The 9,921-nt window shown below is 44.4% G+C and overlaps 1 protein-coding gene across 1 annotated transcript in view; it reads left to right on the forward strand.

Annotated features, from left to right (window-relative positions):
- The window catches only part of LOC104687932 (LIM domain containing preferred translocation partner in lipoma), a 334,159-nt gene that overhangs the window by 308,011 nt on the left and 16,227 nt on the right, over window positions 1–9,921 (forward strand). The window contains 2 exon segments of the mRNA XM_039556675.1: window positions 6,254–6,432; window positions 9,460–9,580. Coding sequence (XP_039412609.1) covers window positions 6,254–6,432; window positions 9,460–9,580 — 300 coding nt within the window.

Here is a 9,921-nt window from a genome sequence, read left to right on the forward strand (position 1 = left end):
AATGCTTTGCCTATGGCAGCTACTTGGTTTAAAAGCCAGAAGTCCAGGCATTTCATCTTCCAGCCTACCAGTTTAGAGGACAATTCCGTCATTTCTTACATTCATAGGCACTGCTGTTTTAAAGGGACAAAGATGTCTGTTGTCAGAGCAAGGAATGGACAGAAGATGAGTAGCTTTAAGTGCCAGAAAGTAGTTAAGTAATTTCCAACACGGGGCTTCTTGTGGATTTTTAGCTGGAAGGAATCAATGTGGCTGTGGTTGGACACTGAGCATAATGCAGAGCAGATTGTTTAACCCTGATATTCCTTCATCACTCTCAGCTCAGTGGTGCTAGAAAGGGATGCAGGCCTTGTCTAAACTGCCACTGTGCATCAGAGAAATCACCCAGTCCCTGCCTGTGCTGCTCCAAACATTAATTACAGCATTAAAAATATAATTCTTTCTGCAGGCAGTATGGCCAGCTTGTGTGCCTGCCAGACCCAGCAGCCTTCTCTGTGTTTCCTCTCCACCCTTTGGTGTGCTCAGACAATGGCAAAGCCATCCCTCAGCCTTCACTTGATAAGAAAACTGGAGCTCCTTCCTTCTCTCACTGTAGAGCATATTTTGACATCTGCATATCATTTGAGAAGCATTTCCCAAGCATTGTTCCATTTTCATCGTGGCCTTTCTGTTATTGCACATTTATGGACTCAGTTGCATGCCACTCTTATCTTTGCTACTCACAGAAGCCATGAATATACATCTAGCCTTTCTCTAATAGTTACAGGGTGAGGGGAAGGGACTCCTTCATCCTGTATGCCGAGAGGACTTTCTGCCAGATTCACCTCCAGCTGCTCTGAGTCCAAAACTACAAAGCTGAATTGAGTTTTCCTGACAAGAAAAGCAAATTCCAGCAGAGGAAAAGCATGCCAGCCGTGGTATTGCTACTGTGCTGGGAAAGCCACTAAAAACTGAGCCGAATGGAAGAACGATTTGAAAGCCACTGAATACAGTAACCTCCAGGGCCTGAGTCTGCACTGTGCAAGTGGTAGCTGTGAGCACAGCTCAGATCCATTACCAGCATGCTGGTAACGTTGCAGGGTTGCCAGTGTAATTTATTCCAGTGTCTTCCTTTCCATCTCCCAGCAGATCAAGCTATGCCATCTAAAGAACAGCCTCACTGCTCCCCACTGTGTCTGAATTAGGGGGTTTGACACTTTGGGCTGTCAGGGGTCACATCTCTTGCCCCAACACACTGATGTGGCTATGGCAGCATGGTCTGAAGGTTAGAGCACCAGCCAAGGTGCTTCTGCAGTGCTCTCCCGTGCTGAAAGTACCCCTCAGAACAGCAAGAAGGGGAGTGTTAATAATGTGTCTGCTAATAATGTGTCCAGCTGGTCAGGTGAAGTGAGAAGTGCCCAAGTTCTCTCCTCAGACATGCAGGAAGAAATTTCATGCTGGGTGTTAGTGACTTAAATGTTATGTTTGCCAAGATTTAACCCATCTGTGGAGATAGCAGCTGGGAAGCCTTGGGTGGAAATCAGGTCTTGGATTTTCCTTTTCTAGAAATAATGCCAAAAAAGTGTTTGAAAGTGTTGAAATTACATCTTGACACTGAACCCCTTTACCACTGTCTGTTTTATATTTAATTTATAATGCAACTATATATTTTCAGACCCAAAACCTAAATGAAAACATTTGCAATTATTTTGAAGTGCAGTTTTTCAATTGACCTGATCTAATTTGAGGTTTATAAATTCACCAGACTTCTTGAGATTAAAGTGTTCTGTCTTTGCTTAAGTATGGAAACATTTTCAAGCCTCAAAAAATATCCCACAAAGGGGAAAATGTCTGCTGCTCTGCTCTCCTCACTGTCTGAGGAAATGAAGGACGGAGTCACAAGATTTAAAGCAAGTCACTTACCACACTTTACTAAGTTACAGTTCAACTATAGTATTTGACCATGTGCCTGTTTTTAGCACAACAGTCACATTTCATTCGTGCAGCTTAAAATCATCTCCTCTGCTCAGTCACTTTGAAAAATGTTTCTTCTGCAGTGCTCACAGAAAGTGAGTTCGTGTCCCTGTGCATGAGTCGCCAATGTAATTTATTCCAGCAACTTCCTCCCCTCTCCCAGCAAAATAAGCAGTACCACGCTCGTGTCCCTGTGCGTGAGCTCTCCTCGGTCTGCTGTTCAGAGTGCAGGAGACATTATTTATGTTCATTAGAGCTTGGGATGAATTGCCAATGCAGAAGAAGCAATGACTAATCTATGTGGCTTTTCTTCTGCACTCATGGCTGGGTCATTGTGGGAGAGTCCTTGTGCTGGCATGATATTGTGAGTTACTGCTGTCCCCTGAAGTTTGGTTAGGAGAGGCTATAATCTGCAGCATTAGGGCAGTGGGATGAGCTGCAGCCCACAGGCTGTCACTGCACCTCTGCTCCCCAAAGCCCTCTGCCACCTTGCTGTCTGGGACGTGAAGTTTTCGGGAAAGGACTCAAACACTCCCCAGCTCCAGTCTTCCATGGCTCTTGCAACCCAGAAGTCTTTCCCAGCAGTCAGAGTTTTTACTTTGTGTCCCATGTTTAAACCTAACATCTGCAGAGCAACTCCCTTTGGCTTTCTGTGGTTTCTGAAGGGACAAGTATTGCTCTAGGGCAGTCAAACAGCTCACACCACCACTTGCTAGATGCTTGTTCCCAAGCAACTTGTTCCCACTTTGCTACTGATTGAGCTATACATGTTTAAGTGTCTTAGTTTTAACTTGCAGGATGATGCATGATGTCCTAGTCATTTCAGTTCTTTGTGTTTTAGTGTATATTTGCTTGGGGTTATTTTTCTTGTTGGTATTTGGGGTGCATTATTCTCCCCATGTGAGATTCTTTTTCTTTGCCATGGATAAACAGTTCTGCCCTCAAGAGACATGGACCCAGACTCAGCCTTTAACATTGTGCCAACCTTCCATTTAGAAATGGATGGTTCCTTCCCTATGCTTTTCGAACTCCCCCAAAAAATTAGTCGGATTTGGAGACACAAGGGCACTCCCTGCCTCTTGGCCAAAAATATGGGAAAAGAATGGTAAACTTTACCCTCAGCCCACACTAGATTTGTGGTCCATAGTCTTATAACATGAATGTGACCACAACCCCTAGGTCTGATGTTTCCTAGCTGTTTCTCATCTTTCTTCTTTGTGCCTTGCCTTAGCTCTCAGTGTAGCTCATCAGATGCATTCATCTTTACCTGTTGATTACAGAGAAAGTTTGCAACAACAGCTGGGGAGAAAAGAATGAAAATAGAGCTGTTAGGCATTTTTCTTCATTTTGTTTGGCTTTTTGGAGGTCTAAAAGCTCCAGGAGGTGCTAGGACAGTTAGCTTAACTGTGAAAGAGAGCAAAATCAAGAAGCCAAACTTACAATCCTGCAGGGATGCTGTTCCCATAACGTGCAGAAATACCTTTGTGCAGGTTGTTAACTGCTGGGGCAGCACTTAGGCATGTGGGATAACCTGATTAGAGAATCAAAGAAAACCCTGGTAGCTTCACAGGCCAAATCCTGCCTTACAGCAACCTGATGTCAAATGGGGGTGAATCAAGGAAGCTTTCCCTTTGGCATCATGTGGTAACACCTTGAAGAGAAGGGTCTGAGCCAGGGTTCTAGCAAGAAGAGAGGCTTAAGCAAATACACTCCCAGGCAGGGAGTGAACTGGAGTCTGAAACTAATGCCTTTGTTTTTCCTTACTGGTACAGACATGGAAGGATGAAAAGAATAAATTTCTCAGGTCTGATTTTCAGGTCGTATAGAAGGCTTAATCAGGAGTTGGTTATTTTATAATGCTTGTCTTCCTTAGCTGTGAGAATGTCAAACTGTGACTGAGCTGAGATTTGGGAGCAGAAGATGTGTGTTTTCAGAAGGTATGATCCAGCAGGGTGAGAGCAGTTCCAGGCCATGCTGTTCAGTGCTGCTGCAGGTGCCTGCTCCGGTCACAGAACTGACAGTAGCAGACATGGGGAACTGCTGAACAGATCAGTCCCCACCACGGAATTCCCAGTCATGTTGTGGGGGACCAGTGTTTATCAGAATTCAAAAATCAATCGGGAAAGTTCATGGGAGAAAGCATCCAGTTGAGGCAAAGTATGGGGAAGCCAAGCTCTGACTCAGGAAGTCCCTAAACCAGTAATCAGTGGAGGCTGGAAGCAAATCCCAAGGAATTGCTGTTTTGCTTACCCTGTTCTCATACTTTGGTCTCTGTTGTTGGCAACTGTTGGAAATGAAGCAAGCAATGACTTGGTGAGGCAAATGCTCTGTACCTGCGTGTGTTCAGAAAGTTTCATGGCAAATGCCTTACGAATGGCACAATCTTCCATCAGTATCCACAGGTATCCTGCCTTCCTTCCTTGGCAGAAAAACGCAGAGAACTGCATGGATGCGGGTTGAGATGATGTGATCTGCTTATGCAAAGTGAAGTGGTAAATCTGCCAGGTTATTTCTCCATGGAGAAAATTATTGACCTTGCTTTTTCTGGCATACCAGCCACCATTATAATGATGATGATGGTGACAGCAACCAGACAGAAAGGCCAGCAGTCATTCTTTCCTGCCCATTATTACAAGGTATAAAGCAAAATGCAGCCTGAATTCAATGCTAGTCTGGCTGTACTCTTCTTACAAATGCACGAGGCAGTTCTCATACGGGTTGAAATTCAGGACTTTTCATATCGACCTTTCCAAAAACAATCCTTCTGATCTTCTAATAGGAGCTCATGTATTTCTATGCTTGTAGCTTACCAGTGACATGCAGCCCAGAGATAATGTCTAAGAGCAAATGTGTGAGTGTAGAACCTTCTGAGTTCCTGGGTGATTCATCTCCTTACTGTTGCAGTATCCCCACTGCAACACCTTACAATACATTTTGGCTGCACATCTAAGGACTGGATCTTGCCCCTGAGAATACTGGCTCAAAGAAACAGTAACAATGGAGTCAGTCAAAGCACTACTCTCCCTGGGAATTTTGTTGCTTGAGGAAGCAGAACTTTAGCCTTCTTGTGTTTGTCAACAAGATCTGCCTTTCAGCAGCTTTCTATATTTCTGTTCTGTTAGATTTTTCCCTTTTTTTCCCCACCTCCTTACTTCTGTCTATCTAAATTATAATCAATAGTTTTATGATAGATTTTTCTACCTTACCCAAGATGCAAACGCTGGTTGATAATATTACTTGATAACTTCAGGTTCATTGAGCGAGAATAGTAGGTGAAGTTTGCTTTTCTAAAGTCCAGTGAAATTACCCAAATCATTGCCACAGATTTACTGTTTGCATCTATGTGATTTTCAGCCTCCATTCATGCCTTGTGTCTTTTAAAGTGCTTGCTTTGAAATGGTAAGTTACCCAGTTGGTGTCAGAAGGGCTGGTGTGGCTCACAGACAACCATCTGAAACAAAATTATCTTGGCATTTCTATAATTAACTGCAAGGGTAAGTGAGGGTTGAAATGAGATGACTCATTCAATGGACCCCACTTGAAAAGTGGGAATTTTTTTGGCTCCAGCACTTTAGGAGCAGGCTCGTATGTAAAACCTGTGCAGCAAGGATCATGGCCTTAGAGGTGGCATTTCACAGTCATTATCTCAAACATCGTGGGCCAGAGATAAACGAACCATTTAAGTCATCCTGAACTCCTGTCCTTGCGGATGCTTTCCTTGCATCCACTGCTTTGTTCTCTCCCCAGACTTAGCATTATTCTCTGTGGGGAGAGAGGGAGATCAAGATTTTCATACAAGGCAGATAAAGATACTTTTATGGGATCTGCATTGGCAAAATAATTAGGGGGTCTCTGTGTAGCCCCAGGAATTTGCTCTTCAGTTTAGCACTGCCCTCTGTGGAACTTGTCTCTAATGACCTGCACTGCAAAAGCTTGCTCAGACTGGGCAGTCCAGAGGCAAAAACCCAGGAGTGTTGACTGCACAACTCCTTCATGTGCTCCTGGCTACAGAAGCTGCTGTGTTTCAGATAACCCACCCGATGAGCCATCTCTGATCATTTGTCAGAGCTGCTGAGACAAGGCTCTGGTTTGTGTTCTCACACTGTTCTAAAGGCTTGACCCAGGCCCTGTGCTGTTATCATACTCTTTGATAACTGTTGACTGTACTGCACTTTATCTAGAAGAAATGAAAAGAAGGAACCTAAAGCTTCCAAGCAGACCAGCAGCAGCCTCCAACCCAGCTGACCTTTGTAACTGTCCTGCTGAGATGGCACTCACATCTGTTGTGTTTTCTTTGCAGAATACACTGGAGCAATGCAGTGTCTGCGCAAAGCCCATCATGGAAAGGATCCTCCGAGCCACTGGGAAGGCCTACCATCCCCACTGCTTCACCTGTGTGATGTGCCATCGCAGCCTGGATGGGATTCCCTTCACTGTGGATGCTGGTGGCAACATCCACTGCATCGAGGATTTCCATAAGTAAGGCCTAAGCTGCTGTCAGTGCTTTGCTTGTTGTCTTTGTCTTTTCCCCCTAAAAATTCTCCTTTTTCCGACTGAGCTTTCAGGAAGTTCTGAACCCTATGCCACTTCTTCCCAAGGCTCTTAAATAGTAGGGAGAGCTTTGCTCCAAGCAAGCATACCATGGCATACAAGGTTAATTGGTTAGAGGATGATTTTGCTTGATCTCTGTTTTGCTTATAGCTGAATCGAGGGATAACCTCGGTTTTAAGTGCTCTGCCTTCCCCTTGCCTTTCACTGCACTTAGCATGTGCTCGTTTCTCCTCACTGCCTCTACCTGCACTTTCACATCGCCTCCCTGCTTCTTCCACTGAGCAATTAAGAAAGGTCCTGTCCTCCTGCACTCTGCAGGTGTTTACTTACCTGCTAGAGGGATCTCAGTGGCCACAGGCTGCTCACAGCTCCTTTTGTTTCTAGTTGCTAATTAGCTTTTTAAAGCTGCTAAAAATACAGGCCTGGTAATAATTTATAGTGAAACTGCTATTTAAAGTAAGTTGAAAGGTACAGTTGCAAGTAATTCCTGTCACTGACATGCTACCACCCCCATCATCACAACTAATCTGGAGAAGACAGGTAGATATAATCAGAGCACAAATGTTTGCCCTGTATGGAAAAGACAGATACATTACACCCCTCAATTAAAAGATGAAATCAATACTGACAAATGGGAGTTTACATCTCAACCATTTACCTCTTAATTTCTAAGGGGGTAGACTTAATTAGAGCCTCATGACATCAGTGTGTGGGTCTGAAAGCTCAAAGAAGCTGGCTGACTTGACAGAAAGGGAAGCAGCCACAATTAACTGGCATGTGAGAATCCAGCAGGAGGATGTTCCCTGTAGCTCAGCTAGGCTGGGTTAATTGGCAGCTGCTGTATTGCCTTGCCTTTCTGTGCCACCAGTTGTGTGTAAGGTAAAATGCGGTCCTGAGCACAGGCCCAACAGGAGTTTTATGCACCACTCAGGCACCTGAAGGGTTTCCCTCAACACCCCCTTAACAATGTGGCGAGTGCCCCTTCTCAAAGCCCCACAGGCCAAGGGCTCACATGCTTTCAGGAGAAAGAGAGCTGATGTCCCACATTGAAGTCTTTTGGCAGTGACTGCAAACGGACCTTGGGGCTCTGAGAGTGTGAAGTGGGAGGCTGTCAATCCAAGGAAGGACAAAAAAATTGTTGAGTGAAGGATTGAGGGGAAGATAATGGAAATAGCACGAGACCCAGTGTGACACTCGAAATGTCTTTGACCAACCACACATTTTGCAGTACTTTGGCCAGCCGATTAATCGATTTGAATTGATTAGGGATGACATGTCCTCCTGATCTGGAGGTTGAGTGTTCTACATCTACATCCTCTTGATAACAAAACTGTCGCTGATGCTACCCCCTGAGCTCAGGCCCCACAGTAGCAGATCCACATCCCCTGAAATCTGCAGGAATGATCTCAGGATCCTGGGAGATAATATTTGTCTCGTAATGAATTACTCACAGTAGCCTGGACAAAGAAATGTTGAAGTATTTTTTAAGTACCACATTTGAGCTAAATGGCACAAGGAAGGGCCTGCATGAAGCAGCACATAATTAATTGCGATCACAGCTCCGGTCATATCATGATCCATTTAAGTTATTTTTCAGAGCGCTCGTTATAGCCACTGTTTAATTCATTCTTTCATTAGATCACAGCTTTGCAGGCATCTTTCATCTACTGCCAGTGAAATTAATATTTTTCTTTATTCCTAGTACAGATAGATTTTCTTTTCTTTTCTAAGATAGTTAATTCTGAGGTGGTTCATGTGACAGGCTGGGTGGCAGAGTCAATCCTTACTAGGCATTTCAGAAGAGAAGGGCCTTTGATCTCCTTGTGTTCTGATGTTTGCCATAAGCTTTGCTCTCTGTCACTCCACAGCCCCTGACCCTGGCTCTCATTACATGGCAGCAGATTCTGTGGGTGTAAGTTTCCTTTTCTGCTGGCAGAATTTGCAGCCAGGAAACTGGTACCAGGTTTTGAACCAAAACAGCAAATAATGATTCACCACAGGCTAAGTGTTCCCAAACCTAGTAGCAGAGATGGCCACTTCTCATGGGACCTGGGGGGAGCAAAACCAGAGGTAATACAGAACATGGGTGAATTATCCAGAACGGCATATGGTGGGCAATAGAAGGGGGAAGAAAGAAGCCTGTGCTTCGCTTGATCCCTGAGCTGACCCTGATTCAAGTCAGTCTTTTCATGCAGTGAGTTATTGTCACTATACATTTGGAACTCAGGCTGACTGGAAGAGAGAGCACTGGGGTCTCTGCACCCAGACCTGTTCCCTTTTAAGCCTGGACAACACCCTGTTGGTGGATAACTGAGTTGGTTGTAGCTAGAAAATGCAGCAAGTCAGAATTGCCCTGATGCTTCTTGTCTGAGAGTGAGCATAGCCAGAAATGTGCTTCTGTGTGCATATGTGGGTAAGATGGCTTGGAAGCTTAAAGTGGATGGCATAAACCTCAACAAATTAGTGTTAGTGCAAGGCAATTCTTTTTACCATTTCTTTTCAGACTTTTAAAGTATTTGTTCCAGCCTCCAGATTTTAATAGTTTGATTTTTGTTTTCAAGCGATGCTCTTGAAGCAGATCCTGGTCATCTTTCTAACCTTGGGACTTGCATGGATTTTCTTAGAGGCTGAGGGTTGTGGCAGTGTGTAGGTGCCACAATTGATGGTCATTCAACAGGCGCTTTAGTAGTTTTGCTGCCTGTCAGAAATTCTTTAAGTCCTCTCCTAATAAATGCTCTTTAATATCCTACAAGCCTGAAATTGCCTTGTAAGACTAAAGTGCTCCTGCCTGTTTTTTTTCCAAGGAGGGAGCTGTGCAGAACTCCAGCCTGTGTTGTGTGTGCACATAGGTGTGTGTGTTGGTACAAATGTACACATTTCTGGCTGGCTGGTCCAGTTAACAAAACCTTTTGCTCCAGGTTTGAGGATGACTGGGACTGTCTCTTCCTTCCTCAGGAAATTTGCCCCGAGGTGTTCTGTGTGTAAGGAGCCCATCATGCCGGCCCCAGGACAAGAGGAGACCGTACGCATTGTTGCCCTGGATCGTGACTTCCATGTCCAGTGCTACCGGTGCGAGGTTGGTATTCCACTCACGGCAGGGACAGAAAGCAAAGGTTGGCTTAACTTCATCACCACCTCATGTTGCTCACATGACAGGAATACACTATTGTAACACTGGCTCTACAATCAAATTACTTCACTGACTTCAGCAAGCAAGGAATTTTTCCTCGTTTATATCAGTGCAAATGAGAGGAAAATCAGGTCCCTTGTTTATAAAAGGTTCATTAGGAGAGCAAAAGAATGTGACTCAGGCAATTAGGGCTTAATACTTGAGAACTTCATAAATTATAGCCTGGACACAAACGTAGCTCATCTTTATGTTCTTAAAATGAAAGCTAATGCATGTTAGGATTTGAG

The sequence above is a fragment of the Corvus cornix genome, chromosome 9, assembly GCF_000738735.6.
Source record: "Corvus cornix cornix isolate S_Up_H32 chromosome 9, ASM73873v5, whole genome shotgun sequence".
NCBI lineage: Eukaryota > Metazoa > Chordata > Aves > Passeriformes > Corvidae > Corvus > Corvus cornix.